This window comes from Lingula anatina, chromosome 4 (genome assembly GCF_051362555.1).
Source record: "Lingula anatina isolate TDL-2025a chromosome 4, LinAna3.0, whole genome shotgun sequence".
Classification (NCBI taxonomy): domain Eukaryota; kingdom Metazoa; phylum Brachiopoda; class Lingulata; order Lingulida; family Lingulidae; genus Lingula; species Lingula anatina.
Genome location: NC_141770.1, coordinates 28,308,247 through 28,324,490, shown reverse-complemented (window position 1 = coordinate 28,324,490; position 16,244 = coordinate 28,308,247). Strand labels below are relative to the sequence as shown.

At 37.7% G+C, this 16,244-nt stretch overlaps 1 protein-coding gene and 1 long non-coding RNA gene across 2 annotated transcripts in view; both read right to left on the bottom strand.

Moving 5' to 3' along the window:
- Positions 1-1,355: 1,355 nt before the first annotated feature.
- The window catches only part of LOC106176926 (scavenger receptor cysteine-rich domain-containing protein DMBT1-like), a 35,519-nt gene continuing 20,630 nt past the window's right edge, over positions 1,356-16,244 (bottom strand). Inside the window, exons 11-13 of the mRNA XM_087011510.1 lie at positions 6,344-6,528; positions 5,980-6,121; positions 1,356-1,533 (exon numbers count right to left, since the gene is read on the bottom strand). Coding sequence (XP_086867636.1) covers positions 1,356-1,533; positions 5,980-6,121; positions 6,344-6,528 — 505 coding nt within the window. The remainder of the gene's footprint in view (positions 1,534-5,979; positions 6,122-6,343; positions 6,529-16,244) is intronic.
- On the bottom strand, positions 3,184-4,246 carry LOC147762715 (uncharacterized). Its single transcript, XR_015334173.1, has 2 exons — positions 3,861-4,246; positions 3,184-3,679 (listed from the first exon to the last, which is right to left on the bottom strand). It is a non-coding gene; the product is annotated as an uncharacterized LOC147762715 (long non-coding RNA).

Below are 16,244 nucleotides of genomic sequence, written 5' to 3'. Positions count from 1 at the left end.
CACCGCAATGGTCCGTCTTCAACGATTATGATGGTGTATCAGATATCCCGAGCGGACACCAGGCAGTCAATGACTAAACAATGATACTGTTCTCATCTGAGAGCCATTTTAAATTTATTAAAAATAAAGAGATGCATATAAACAGGCGTTTACTGCTCTCAGATGAGAGCAGGTTCAGTGTTGGCAGAAGAAATTGACACTTAAAGGTTTGGAGGGCAGTTGGTGACAAGTTTATTCCCAATTATCTACCACTGGTGGACAGGACTCACCGAATAGCAGTCTTGGCATGGTGTGCGTTGGCTACCACTGGGTTGGGAAGTTGGTAGTAATCAACTGGAGCCTCTATACATTGTTCGTACAATTGGTAAAATTAAAAAAAAATCAAGAAGCTGAATAAAAACGCAAACATTGGGTAATGACTTGTTTCTTTGAATAAGTGTGATATTTGTGGTTAGTGGATTGTATTATCTTGCCTAATACTTGCCCATTTCTTCCCCCGACAGTGACCCAAAAGTGAAAAAAAAATGTATTACGAAAAAAGTTTTTAATGGTATAAATTATATTTCTCTAATGGATTTGGCGGTCATTTTGTGAAACCTACTCTAGGTTCCAGATTTCAGTTTTGCCAGCTCGATCTTGATTTCGTACTTTTTTTTGATAGGCAAAAATACAAAAAAAAATTGGTATATCTTTTCTTTTTAAAATATTATTTATTTTTCACTTTACACCTTATTTAGAAAATGAAATTAAATAAAGCAAAATAAATCTGTTTTACGTTTCATTTTAGACTAATGACATTCAACTGCAGATTCACTTTAGAGAAGTTCTTTTTGATTGACAGATACAGAACATTGTTGCTGTTCCTCAGGGCCACTGTGAAGCTATCCCGTGAAAAGGTTTGAATAGTTAACAAATTAGCTTCACAGTGGCCCTGACACTGATGGCAGTGAAACCATGTATATGTATAATTTCAAAAGTTGTACACAACATGGTACCTAAGACAACAAAAAAAAAAAAAAAAAAAAAAAAAAAAACTTTGCAATGAGCTCTACAGTATGTCTAAAAGCGAAATAATTGAATACATAAGCCAACTGCGGCGAGAATCATTTTTTACTAACTCTTGGTTACCATTTTAAATTGATTAAAAATAAAGATATGCATATAAACAGGCGTTAAGTATGGGTAAAGCAGTGATATGAGGCAAGGTTATATATGTCAGTGTTTATATTCATCGTAATTTTGGATTTATATCTTTTTTTTTCTATGATACTTAGAAAACTTCAAGGCAGTGTAATAGGAAACAAATTATGCAATTTTGTCCTGGTGGACCCTTATTATGCTTTGGGGATATGTTCTTATGGCAAACACCTGACACCAGCATCTTCCCAATGTTCACAGTCATGTGTTCCCCATTTGTCGTGGGGACAGTCTTTCAGGGATCTTTCTCTGCCAGTACACGCCACTTGGTCCATATGAATTGAACCAGAACCTTGGCCAAATGAAGCTCCACGGATTGCAGTTGCGTCACGGTTGCTACAAAAAGCAATCATCTTGCTATTAAGCAATTTAAAAATGGTTATCGAATATTATAGATATAGCAGAAAGTTTCAGATAAGCAAAAAAAAAAATAAAATAATAAAATAAAATAAATAAATAAATAATAATAAAAATGTGTATTTGACCACTCAATGATTCCCTGATATTTTGATATTTTTTATTATTTGATATTTAAGAGTTTTCAGAAAAAAATCAAACCAAACCATTAAATGGTTACAAAATATACATCACAATGCAAATTATGTGAAAAATAATGGGATGGCGACTACATATACAAATAGGACCTTTCTTCGTGGGAGTCCAAATCCCGTGGGTATAAAAATTAATTTCTTTTGTGTTTTTATTTCTTCTTTTTTACTCAATATTTTATCATCAAATTTTCGAATATTTCCAAGATATTTTCAAAAATACAATACACTACAAAAAGTTGAAATGATTACCAAATATTAAGTGTGTGTCCATGATAGGACCAGTCAGAGGGTGGCAAGGTGGGGGTCAACAGATTTCAACCAAATTCATAATATTGTTGCATATATAGGAGATATTAAGATTGAAGGCAACAATCCCAAAAGAAATCATTGGATATAATTATAATATGATATTTTATGTTTTGGCCATTTTTGGCTTGATTTTCAGCTTCGGTCAATAAAGCCACTTCATAAGCAAATATGTCAAAACTGATGACTTTTTAAAATTAATTGAAAATTTACCTATTTAAACCAGCCATTTGCCATTGAGAATATGTTACTAAATTTCAGTTTAACCCACAAACTAACGAGCCATGCCCATTTTTATGACCCCACCCCCCAAACTCACTTTTCTACCAAGCAATGTTCAAGCATTCATATCTCTCTTTTTGCAGGCTTGACAGCCATAAAATTTTATAGGGATTCTAAGCATATATTGGTCTAATCATACAAAATTCAAAAAGTGTGTTAAACACAACAGAAGATATTGAAAAAGTGCCTCAAACTTTAGCAATTTTAGCAGAAAACCAAACGGCCGAAATCAAGATATCAGTACATTTTGAGATAATACCTTCCAATAATCAAATTTAATCAAAGACTCACAGCCAGGAATTCAAACTATGCTTTGATAAGGGCAAATCTATCCAATTTTTATAAATACAAAATGGCTGCCATCAAATCTGCCCCAAAATACAGTTACCCTAATTCCTCAAAATAATCAAGAGGCCCATTTTTGCAGGTTTTTTATTTTGAGATCTGTAATACAGGATTGCTCAAATAATATTCTTTTCAAACAGAGCCATACAACTTCTGAATAAATTTAAATTACTAGTGACAGGTTATTCACCCCCCCCCCCCCCCATTTAATAAGTTATTACAGTGCATATCCAGTATCATCAGCATTGTGTATATACCTTATTTTCAGGGAGCAATAGAGAAAAAAAATTGCAAATGACTTTTCTAAAGGTAAAAGGGAATGACTTTCTCATTTTATCAGTTTTCTCAAGTGCAACACTAATTAATCCACTTGAAATGATTTATATTGCATTTTTCATCCAATTTTTTCCTTTCAAATGATTCATAGGCTTTGTAAATACATGTGATATCTTGATATCTATATTCTTTTTCTATAAAGAAAATTAAAACAGAGTCAGCAACATACAATGACAGGAGGAGTACTTTATTTTCATATTATCAATTGGACAGTAAAAGAACAAAGCAGTTACTTTTTACAGGAGTGAAATCAAGTTATGAATCTCCAAGGTTCCAATATCACGTTCATCTTTTCCATATACTGAACACAACAGTGATGGGTAGTGTTCCACAGATTTTAATCTTATAACTGATTGGTCCCCAAGTTTCTTCTTCTGGTTGAGAGATCCAGGGTCTCCTACAGTAATGATAATTCAGCAATCTTAGAATAAGTGTGGTAACTTGAAGCAACATGCCACTATAGTTTAGTGTGACTGAACTGTCAATTGTCAATATTTGTCAATTCAATGGCGCCAATTATCCTCCTTTCCTACAAAACTGATTGAGATTACCAAGCCTAAGATGCACATTTGTTATGGGGGATTGACCCAAGGTGGCTCTGAGTCCAATAGAGGTTTGCCAGGATATCCACTACTGCGTCTACCTGAAGATGGCAGGACAGGCTGTCAAAAGAAAATGTATTTAACATATTTTAAACTCATGTTAATTGCTGTATAAGAACAATTACTAAATAATATTCTGATCAAACATATTGCATAAGTGTAAAAAAGGAAATCAAATATGCATGATTGTAGCTACCAGAATTTCATGATAGAAAAAGAAACAAATGAAAAAAAGGTAAACCTTTTTTCTTCTCCGTGGAAGTGTTCCAGGCATTACAAAGTTGGTGGTCACATCTGAATCTGATGAATTTGCCTGTGCAATTTCAGGTGACTTTTCTATTATTGTCTGTAAGATTGTCCAGGTCAAGGTTCACATACAGGCCTAGGATGTAAAATCTGAAAAATAAACATAACATCAATAAATGCTTTACAACAACAGAGGCTTACTGTGTTCAGAATAGAAACTATCGAGCAGGATCAATCTATCTCAGCGGAGTATCACACTCGGGCTCAGTCGTTGTAATCAGCTTAATTGTCTGGCACGCCCCCTTGCAAAGCAACATGAACAACATAATGGACTGCAAAGTTTTCCTGATTTTACTAAAGTACCTTTAGTTACAAGTGCCCTGTGTAATATGTTAGTCTTGAAAATTGAAGCACAGGCAGTTAACTTCAACTTTTGATTCTGGGTAAGAAATTTCTTATGAAGCTGTCTTCAAGCTCAGTATAGTCTTTAACTGTTTGTCTTATGATAACACATGTAACAAAGCCCTAGAATTTAATGCAAAAATATACTTCATAAGTTAGCTACACAGTTAATTCTTTTCAGCATACATGTTTACCATGAAACAGAAATCAAGTAAAACTCTGTGAATTGAAATAATGAAATATACCAGTATGTCTTTTAAATGTGCTTATATTCTTTATATTACTGAATAATATTCAAACTTATTATTTAAACTGGTTTGAGTTTTTAGTGTATCTGATTCTTGTATATGTATGCCATCACTGATCACTTACCTTACAACAAACAGCCAGAGGTAAATCGATGAGATGGATATATTGAGGAACCCAAGCCTGACAACAGTCTGAAGTGGTTCAACCAAAAATGCACATTCTAAGGACGACCAGCTGCTATGGTCATTTCTTGTTATATTCTGGTGCACACCAATCCTTCTGAGATGTATCTAAGCATCTCTAGTGCATGTTCTTCATAAATTTAATAAAGTATTATGTTTTAACACTGTGAAGACGATGTGCTTTGCTCCACAGTTGCTCCGGTGATAATCCTAGTACCCGCTATGTTGAAAATAGGTCACAGAGTTAGCATCGTTATTTTACATTTAGTTTCTACAACATAAACAAATTTTAAAAAATGTATTTTCGCTTCATAAGGTCGTCTGCAGGGCAAACATAATTATTTTAAGGGCTTTTCACAAACCTATACATGGTTTTGACTTATTAATTTAGTTGAAGAAACAGTTTAGCATTTAAGTAGTATAAAAATATTCGTTTTTAGGCCCTTTTTAAAATTGTTATAGTTCTTATTTTACAAGGTTTAACACAGATTTTATTTTACAAAATTTATTTTTCAACCCTTTTCTATCAGCACATACCAAAATTATATGGATACAACCTGCAAAAAAGAAGTTGTGTGCATTTAAAGAAGGGGAGGGGGTCAAGCATACGGAAAACATGCCTTATTCGAATCAACCTTGTGTGGTCATGACAGTGCCTTTTCAAAAAATCTGTACTGGGTATTAAAGATCTTTCCTTAACCTATCATGTGGCTTACCTAAATAAATCCTTATGATGTACATGATTTTTTAAAAGAATATTTAAAATTATAACTTTTCAAGAGCTAAAAAATGCTATATTTTGGCAAAATTGCCAATAAAAGATCTGCCCCCATATCTCTAAAACTAATGATCCAAAATAAGAAAGCCAGTGGCTCACAATATCTTTTATGTTGATGATTTACCACACCAAAAATTATTAAAATCTGCTGACCCCCACCTTGCCGCCTTCTGACTGATCTGTCTGGCTTTCTCATGGACGCGCTCTTAAATAAATAGCATTTTCATAGGGAGTCATTGGGTGGTAAAATACATATTTTTTTCTTATTTTCTCATGAAAGCTATCAGGGTAGACCTATCTCAGCGGGGATTCTTGCTAAGGCACAGGCAATGTAATCAGCTTAATTGTCTGGCACGACCCCTCGCAAAACAACATCATTGGTACTTTTAGTTACGAGCGGGTGTGCCAGACAAACTGAACACAATTTATCGAGAATAGGAGTAAGATCGATCCAGCTAGTATGATTGGGTTTTGGGAATGGTCCTTAAAAATGATGATTTTACTTGTAACCAAGCATTTTGCAGACCACACGGGCATCGTTGTCATCCCAGCCGTTATCACAGACAGTGCCCCATTCGCCGTTATGGAGGATCTCAACTCTTCCCTCACTGACACGTTCACCACCCACCAATCTTACTACTGCAACTGCAAAGAATTGATGCGAATGAAGATAAGCAAAGTTTAATATAAGCATTACCTATTAGCTAACGCTCTGATTCACACAAAACGGGACATATAAATCGCGCCCAAAGCAAAAATCATTAAAACACAATTATGATACCCCTCGGGCCCAAGGCCTAAATAATCTAAAAACCATTTAGTAGCATGGCTTAAATAAGTAAATTAAGCATCTGTCTGTTCACCCACCAGGTCTTGCTGCGACACATCTGACACCAGCGTCCTCAGAGTGATCGCAGGTTTGTGTCATCCAACCTCTGTGTTTACAATCTGTGATTGAAGTCTCACTTCCAGAGCAGGCGACGTTATCCATAAGAATGGAACCAGTACCTTGGCCAAAATGAGCGCCAGAATAGGAAACGGAACCACTGGGACTGGAATTTGTAAGCCACATCACACTAGAGGATCAGAGAAGCGATATCGCTTCCGGGTGTTGTACCACCAGCTGCAGGAAGCGCATTCGTATGGGAAACAAAAAAGGGACATCACCTCAAGTTCAATAGTAACTATGGGCATATCTCTGCCAGTTTTGAAGATATGAGGGGGAAAAGTTGCAAGGTTCAGTTCATGGTGAAAAGTAGGTCAAAAGTCAATTTCAAGGTCACAGTTAGATTGCCAGTATATGACTTCTGTAAGATCCCACGGATCTTAAGTGAGAACAATAAAGTCTTGGTTAAGTATTCTGTATGTTTATTTCAGTAACCAGCATCAGATACGCATCAGTACTTGTAGTCCAATGGTTCTGACTAAAACGAAAACAAACCAAAAAAGAACATAAATATGTCTTCTTAAATAAAACAGAGTGTTACAAACAATTTTAAACTGCATTAAGAATGTTAAACTAACTTATACAACAGAGCAATCATAAAACTCACATTGCTGGCTTTCGTGGATGTCAATTATTCCTTTTTATCCTGAAAAGCTGAATTTCCTCTAACAAAATCACTGAACATCTACATGTAACTTGACGATATTATACTATGTGGTGTCTGAAGTGTCATAAAAGCACAAAGGAGTGTCGCAAAAATGTCTATTCCTACTGAATGAAAACTGCAAAACAGCCACGCTGCAGAAGTGTCAATCAATTTTCTTCGTAATCCTGCCTCCTCACGTAAAAGATCACGCAAATGGGCCGCTTAAGTTTACATTAATCAAAATAAACAAGAAATCGGTTATCCGATTCTTACACCGGCCCCTTATGCACATGTACCCACATTGCATAAATTATATTATAAATTTAACTACAGTCCCAGATTACTATATTATGTCTAGGTTGTAATTAAAAGGTCTATGACTTTACCACTTTAACCTCCGTCACATCAGTCTACACCTTCCAGAAGACAAAGTTTTGTCACTGGTCTCTTGAAGATTCCATGTTGTGTTCTAACTTGGACTGAGCGAACACAGCCGTCCATACTTGGACTTGTATTTGTCACCAAGCCCATTGGCCATTGCAGACGCGGAGTACTTTCATCTTTCACTAATACCAAATCCCCAACTTTGAGATTTCGCTTAACACTGAACCACTTTTGCCGCTCTTGTAACAAAGGCAGATATTCTTTTAGCCAACGCTGCCAAAATAAGTCAGCAATATACTGAACCTGTTTCCACCGCCTATGGTACATATCTTGTTTCACGAATTCCCCAGGAGGTAACACTGGTCCTGAACGCAACAGTAAAAGATGATTAGGCGTCAGTGGCAACAGGTCTTTGGGATCATCAGAAAGCTTTGTGATAGGCCTTGAATTCACAATATTCTCCACTATGCACATTAGAGTACAAAGAGCCTCATCATCCAACTTGAGCGGTTGTTGAGCCAACAATGAGCTGAGAACTGATCGCACTGTTCTAATTTGCCGTTCCCATATCCCTCCCATATGTGATGCGCAGGGAGGATTAAACACCCACTTAATTTCCCTTTGACGCAAACAGTCCGTTATCTTGTTTTGATTCCACCTACTAATATGTTCCCTCAGTTCACGATGTGCTCCTGTGAAATTGGTTCCATTATCAGAGCGAACTTCCTCAGGTTCTCCTCGTCGGCAAATGAATCTCTGCATAGCATTCAGGAACGAATCGGTGCTTAGTGAATGAGATATCTCAATGTGTATTGCTCTGCATGTTAGGCACGTGAACAGACAACCGTACCTCTTTTCTTCACTACGTGCACGTTTTACAAAGAATGGTCCAAAAAAGTCAACGCCCACTATAGTAAAGGGTGGTAGAAATGCTTCTGTGCGATTCTTCGGCAAATCAGCCATTCGTTGTTCAAGTGTCGGGGCCTTTAACTTTCTGCACAACATACACCTATAGATCTCTCGTTTAACGGCAGCACGGCCATTCATAATCCAATAACGCTGTCTGATGTCTGAAAGGACATGTTCCACTCCTGTATGCCCTGCTTCATTTATGATAATGTCTCACTATCAAAGAAACAACTGGATGCTTTTGTGGCAAAATCCACTGGTGTTTTGCTGTCTCCACAAGGCTGGAATATTTCAAACGACCGCCAACCACCCAAATGCCGCTGGGTAAGGTTTCTGGCGATAGTCTTTTGAAACCTTTGCTCTGAAACTGTTCCCTTGTCATGTTTCTTTGAACATACTTAACAATCTCTTCTTCAGCCACATTAAGTTCTTCAACAGAGAGCAAATCACACGTTTGCTGTACCCTTTTTAAGACTTTACTCCTAAGTACAGACTTTGCTCTTAATATCCACGCTACTGCTTTCTTTAGCTCATTCCAAGTGGAATATCTTGCCATCAGCTTGTCAAGTATGTCCGTTTTCATAATCTCAGCATGGTAGACACTAACATCTTGTTTTACTTCAGTATCATGAGCTTCTACTTCTGCTACGTAAGGTGAACTAGGCCATTCCGCCTCAGGAAACTGCAAAAAACAGGGACCACAAATCCACTGTTCCTTACTGACCAACTCTTGGGGCGTCGCACCACGTGATACGTCATCAGCTGGGTTTAATTTGCTACTTATATGCCTCCACTGAGTTGGTGAGGTCACTTCTCTTATCTTAGCAATCCTGTTTGCCACGAAAGTCTTAAATCGCTTGTCCTCATTTGCAATATATTGCAGTACTATCATGCTATCAGACCAGAAGACAGAAGGAGAAAAGGAAAAGTCCAATTCCTTCCGTAGCAATTCATCTAAATCTACTGCCATAACAGCTGCAGACAACTCCAATCTGGGTATTGTGGTCGCTGAGCAAGGGGCTAATCTAGCTCTACTCATGACAAATGCACAGTGTACGTGGCCTTCTCCGTTTGTCAAACGTAGGTAAGTAACGACACCATACCCATTTTCAGATGCATCTGCGAAGTGATGAAGTTGAATATCAATCGGGGTACCAAATGCTGGTGGTACTAAACATCGCTGAATTTTCATCTCATTGATCAAAGGTAAGTCATTTTGCCACTTGTTCCACTGATGAGCTATGTCTTCTGGTAATGGATCATCCCAGCCGATCTTCAACTTGCACAGCATCTGGAACATCATTTTCGCTTTCTGAATAAAGGGGCTGACAAATCCCAAGGGATCATACACAGAGCTTACAACACTTAACAGTCCTCGGCGGGTAATGGGTTTCTGTTTGACTAGTGTATTGAACCCAAGTTTGTCAGATTCCACATCCCACAAAACACCTAATGCTCTCTCCACAGGTAATTCATCTTGTTCAAGATCTAAGGTTGGGATTCCTTTGGCCCACTCTGCTTCTGGAATAGAGTGTTGGAGTTCCCGTGAATTGCTTATCCACTTCGTAAGCTTGAACCCTCCAAGTGCCAATAATTCTCGCAATTCTTTAACTAACTGAATCGCATGCTGCGTATCAGGTACTGATTTGAGACAGTCATCAACATAAAAATTCCGCAATACGGTTTCTATAGCCTGAGAGGTGAAATTCAAGGAATTGTCCAGCGCAGTACGCCGTAGGGCAAATGATGCACAACTTGGACTCCATACCCCTCCAAACAAATGCCTTGTCATTCTATAAACTTGAACTGGTTTGTTCATATCATCATCCTTCCACCACAAGAATCGAAGCACGTCACGATGATTCTCATTCACCTTAACTTGTAAAAACATTCCTTCAATATCAGCCATGAAAGCAACGGGGTGATGCCTAAAACGCAGTAAAACTCCAATCAGTTTGTTTGTTAAGTCTGGGCCTTGATATATTGCATCATTCAGGGAAATGCCTTTGTGCTTGGCTGCACAGTCGTAAACAATACGTACTTTATCTGGTTTTCTGGCGTGTAATACTGGATGGTGGGGCAGATACCAAACATAACCATCATCTCTACTGACCTCTTTCACCTCTTCTGCATAACCTTTGTCTCGTAGTTCTACCATACTTTCAACATACTTTTCTTGGAGCCACTTGTCTTTCTGTAACCTTCTTTTGAGGCACTGTAAACGGAAATTTGCCACAGGCCAGTTATCTGGGAGATTTAGTGGCTGCCCTTGGAATGGAATGTCCATGCTGTAATGTTTTTCTTCTTCATCATAGTGTAATGAATTTTCCCAGATAGTCATAACCTTCTTGTCATTGACAGACATAGCTGAAAAATCTTCATCATGTCCATCTAGCTTCCACAAGTTCTTGATCTGGTCCTGGAGTTCATTGGAAGTGTTCACAAAATAACTTCCAACATTTTCTCTTGACCTTTCTCCAATTGGACCGTTGATTGTCCATCCCAGTGCTGTTCTCACTGCATATGGCATACCTGTCTTTCCTTCTCGGATCTCTCTTGGTTTGAGTAATTCTGGCATGTCTTGTCCGATAAGAATGTGCACTTGGTCAATGTCTACTTCTGGTAACTTTATGTCCTTCAAATGTTGCCAGTTGTCCAACTCTTCCTGAGTAACAATATTATCAGTGCCTATATTTAGCTTGGGCCTAGTCAATATATCTGTCATGTCATATATCAAAGTTTCATCTGCATTTGTCACCTCCAAGTTTACAGATTTACTGAATACTCTCTTTTGGTGACCAAGTGTGTTTAAAACAATGTTGTGAATTTTTCCTGTAGATTCCAAGTTCAATGACCTCGTTAACTCTTCTGAACAGAAACTTTGAGTTGAGCCACTATCTAAAAGAGCGTATGTTTCAACAAATTGGGTTTGACCTTGCCCACGGACCTTCACACTAATGATGGGAAGTGCAATCTTTTGCTTGCCCACCCCGGCCCCTGTGGCATTACAAGCAACTTCTTCAGTATTCGTTTCATCTATATTCTGGTTTGCATTTCTCTGGGGTAGATGTAGAAATTTCGTATGCTTCTGTTCACACCCTTCTACTGAGCATACTCGGTTCACTGGACATCTTAAGGCCACATGTCCTGTTCTCAAACAATTGAAACATAAATTCTTCTGTTTTGCTAAAGTTAGTCTATCTTGTACTCTCAAACCTTTGAAGTCTTCACAGTTAAATAAACTGTGATGTGAACCACAGCAGGCACACAGTGGACTGTCGGTACTTGTGCTGTAATTGGCAGTGATCTGTCTGTTCCTTCCTTCTCTGCCAGTAGACAGAAGTTGGCCAAAAACAGGGTCATTCCTTTCGTCTGCTGCTAAAGAGATAAAGTTAACCAAGTCCCCTATGTCAGGATTTCTTCCTTCAGACCGGATACTGTGTACCAACTTCAACCATCTGGGTTTAATATATTGGGGCAGCTTTTGTACAATCTTAAGTAGGTAGTCCCCACTATTTATGTCTTCCTTTCTCCCAACTGCACGCAAGGTTTCAAAACAGCATCTCAACTCATCAGCAAAGTGACGTAAAGCTACATTATCCGTCACCGGTCCCCTATTCATGATTTTCTGTATCCAGGCCTGGGAAATAGTGTAACTGTCTCCGTACCTTTCTTTCAATAACTTTAAAGCCGTGGCATATCCCTGTTCTGGTTCCATAACACAGCAACACTGTATAAGATTATAAGCTTCGCCGCGACAATATTGCAAGAGCCTGGCCAATTTTGCAGCATGAGGAACATTTTTATGTCCTACCATGTTTTCAAATGATCTCATAAATGGGTGGTACTGCAGAGGGTTTCCATTAAAAGGCATCAATTCTACCTTTGGCAACTGCATTGCATCTATCAGTGGGGTCAATGAGTCACTTGTTGGTGGCACAGCCTCAGATACTGGTGTATATACTGCACTGTGTAGTATAGTCTGAGATGGAATACCGTATGCAGGCGTGGGTGCGGGTGGCACTGCGACAGACGCTGTTGTTTCAAATCTCGTTGGAATCGGAGTCTGAGATGCGGAGAATGCTACTGCACCATGGGGATGATAAAGATTTGGTTGTGATATGTGAATAAAGTCGGGTGAGCTTGTACTAAATACAGCTGGAGATGGCACTGTAAGCTGAGAAGTCGCAGGTAATTCACATGATACAGGAATACTTCCCAGTAAACGGTCATCCTGTGGTGTCATGGACTGTGTTGCATGCGAAGCAGTGAGAGGGGCAGCCTGCATTGTCCAAACAGGTTTAGGAAAAGGTGTGAGTGGTACCGCAACAGACACTGGTATATTAGATGTTGATATTGCAGACTGAGACTGTGGTACAACTGGTACATTGTGAGATGTGAATGTCGTCTGGCTGAAAGCTGGAATGTTCGAACTTAATGCACTAAGTGATGGCATTGTGACAGGAGATGTCACAGACACTGCATTCATTGTGGAAATACCCTCTGATCTACATGTGTATGGTGTCCCTGGATGAGGTATGGGGCTTATAGAAGCTTCACTGATTGATGTACTAGTAGCTACATTGTGCGGTGTACTGGTAAGAAGTGAATGTTCTCTCTTTATGTCTCTTAAAAGAGAGTGGATAGATTGATCAATGTCTCTCTCTAATTCTTCAATTAAATGACGCTTTCTTTCTATTTCCTCTTGAAGTGACATGGTTGGAAAGCCAATTCAGAACTGTAAGATCCCACGGATCTTAAGTGAGAACAATAAAGTCTTGGTTAAGTATTCTGTATGTTTATTTCAGTAACCAGCATCAGATACGCATCAGTACTTGTAGTCCAATGGTTCTGACTAAAACGAAAACAAACCAAAAAAGAACATACATATGTCTTCTTAAATAAAACAGAGTGTTACAAACAATTTTAAACTGCATTAAGAATGTTAAACTAACTTATACAACAGAGCAATCATAAAACTCACATTGCTGGCTTTCGTGGATGTCAATTATTCCTTTTTATCCTGAAAAGCTGAATTTCCTCTAACAAAATCACTGAACATCTACATGTAACTTGACGATATTATACTATGTGGTGTCTGAAGTGTCATAAAAGCACAAAGGAGTGTCGCAAAAATGTCTATTCCTACTGAATGAAAACTGCAAAACAGCCACGCTGCTGAAGTGTCAATCAATTTTCTTCGCAATCCTGCCTCCTCACGTAAAAGATCACGCAAATGGGCCGCTTAAGTTTACATTAATCAAAATAAACAAGAAATCGGTTATCCGATTCTTACAACTTCATATTCATGTTCAATGGTAACTATGGGCGTATCTCTGTCAGTTTTGGAAACATGAGGGAAGGGATCCTTGCAAAGTTCACATCATTGTGAAAAGTAGATCAAAGGTCAATTTGAGGCCAAATATTGTCAGTATATAACTTTCTTTTCAACTTCAAGTAGCTTTCTTTTCAACTTCAAGTAGTTATGGGCATGTCCATGCCAGTTTTGCAGATATAAGAGATTAAAATGTTATAAAGTTCAGTTCATGGTGAAAAGTAGGCCAATATATAACATCCTATTGAGGTTGAATAAGGGACTAAAATTTTGCAATTTTAGAGTTTCAGTAATTTGCCATTACTTTTGTACAGAAGAAATTAATTAAAATAAAAAAATGCCATTTTGGTTGATATTCTTGAAATGGGTCGTGCTCAGAAGTTCCAGATGATCTTTCATGAAATAGTGTCATTTTTTTTTACCAGAAGTTGTCTGCCTCGTTTAAACATTATGCTCTTTTCCAGACTTACAAAATTTTATACATATTACCGTATTTTACAATTTACTTTCACCATCAAAATGTACTATTTGATACAACGTCCATGTACGTAAACGTATAGAAAACAAAAATAGGAACACCACCAGTATTGGGCTTGATATTACATTCCTCTTCTCCCGTGAAAATGGACCGATTGTCCCCAAACTCACATAGATGAAAGATGTACCTGATGGTAACACCTGCCAATAATATTGTAAATTTGGTCTGTGTAAAATATGAAAATCGGTATATATATATATATATATATATATATATGTTTAGTTTATTTCACTGTAACATATGCATCCACCTGTGTGGATGAAAATGACAATATGAATACAATTTTTGTGAATATGTTATTAAACAATCACAATGAGTAAGAATATTTACTGATTTACTATTTAAAAAAAAAATTACTATTACTACTATTACTCAATTGCCGATGAGTGCAGCACTGTCTTGTAGATCCCTCCTAGCAAAAGCAGAGGAGAGAAACTGAGCTAGTGCAATAATGGTTTCTTTTTCTTGACATTTCATAATTATAGTAAATTGTTCATCAGTTGTTTTTAGGCCAAAATGTGTATCGTGTTTTGTAAATACCTTATATAATATTGTGCGCAGGTCGTTGTATAGGGGGCATGCTGTGAGAAAGTGTTTTTCGTCTTCAATTTTGTCTTTAGAACAGTAATGGCATATTCTGTCGGTCCGAGGAGTGTTGTTGTATCTGCCTGTTTCAATGTGAAGTTTATGCCCACTGGTGCGAAAACGGCTTAGGTTTTTTCTTTTATCAGTATCGTGAAGAAGGTTTAGATATTTTTCTTTTTTGAATGTATTTTTGAATTGGCAATATACTCTGGATTTGGAATTGTGCTCAAGCTCACTGTGCCAGTTTTGTACGTACCCACTAATGATTCGTTCTCTGAACATACTTAGGAAATTTATGTCAGGATTCTGCTTTAGCCATACATCTCCAAATCCGTCTTCAAACAAGAGTTTCATAATACCTTCACTCCATGACAGGTTATCATTATTCAAATTTGGCAGGCTTTCTGTTGTGAGTAAATTGTAATAATGTAATTCATCTAGGTATGCTTGTTTGAGTAGGTTGTTTTCGTCTGTGCGTAATATTTTGAGCCAAAATTTTATTAATTGTATGTTAATTTTTATGTAAACAGGAATCCTTCTAGTCTCTCCTCTTACTGTGTGGTTTGAAGTTTTTGGGTGAACACCTAAAATTTGTTTACAAAAACTGAGATTTAGCTTTTCCGATGGAGTTCTGTCTGTAAGGGGGGTATATCCCCAGACCTCTGATCCGTACGTTGCAATTGGCATTATGATTGTATCGAAAAGTTTTTCCTTGAGGGATGATTTAATAAGGCTGGTTAGAGGAAAGTAACTTTTTAGTGCAAAAAATGCTTTTTGTGCTTTTTCTTTTAATCTTGTTTGAGCTGCAGTGAATTTGCCAGATCTAGTGAAAAGAATTCCTAGGTAATTGTAGCTAGACGAGATAGTGAGATATATATTCTCGCCCAAAATGGTTGGTACAAGTCGAAAATAACTTCACTTTTTGGGATATTTTACTCTTATTTCTAAAACATAACACTTGGTATGAAAAAGGAGTCATTGCAGCAATTGGCACGACATTAAGTTATATGCATGTGTACTATGAACTCTTTTCAGTCAGTCACAGCGCTGGTGGGGTGGGATGTGTTTGTCATGTTCTGTCTTTTTTCGCGAAGATTTGCATATTAGTAGCTGTGTCTATCGACTACTGAGACCATGCTGTGACCTACTGGTATGGTAATACGACACCAGATGGTTGCATATGCAAATATGGGCGAGAAACAAATCGAGATAGCCAGACGTTTGGGTGTGGACAGGAAAACTGTGAATAGAATCTTGAGGATTAGGCTGTGACAGAAAATGTGACACCTTTTAAATTTACGTGTAGACCCCGAAGTGGAAATGCCAGAAGTGATCGTGTCATCATCAACCTGGCAAGAAGAGAGCAGACCAAAATTGCCAAAGCCATTGCCTTGGAGCTACAGGCCAAACGTTTGGCTCGATCGA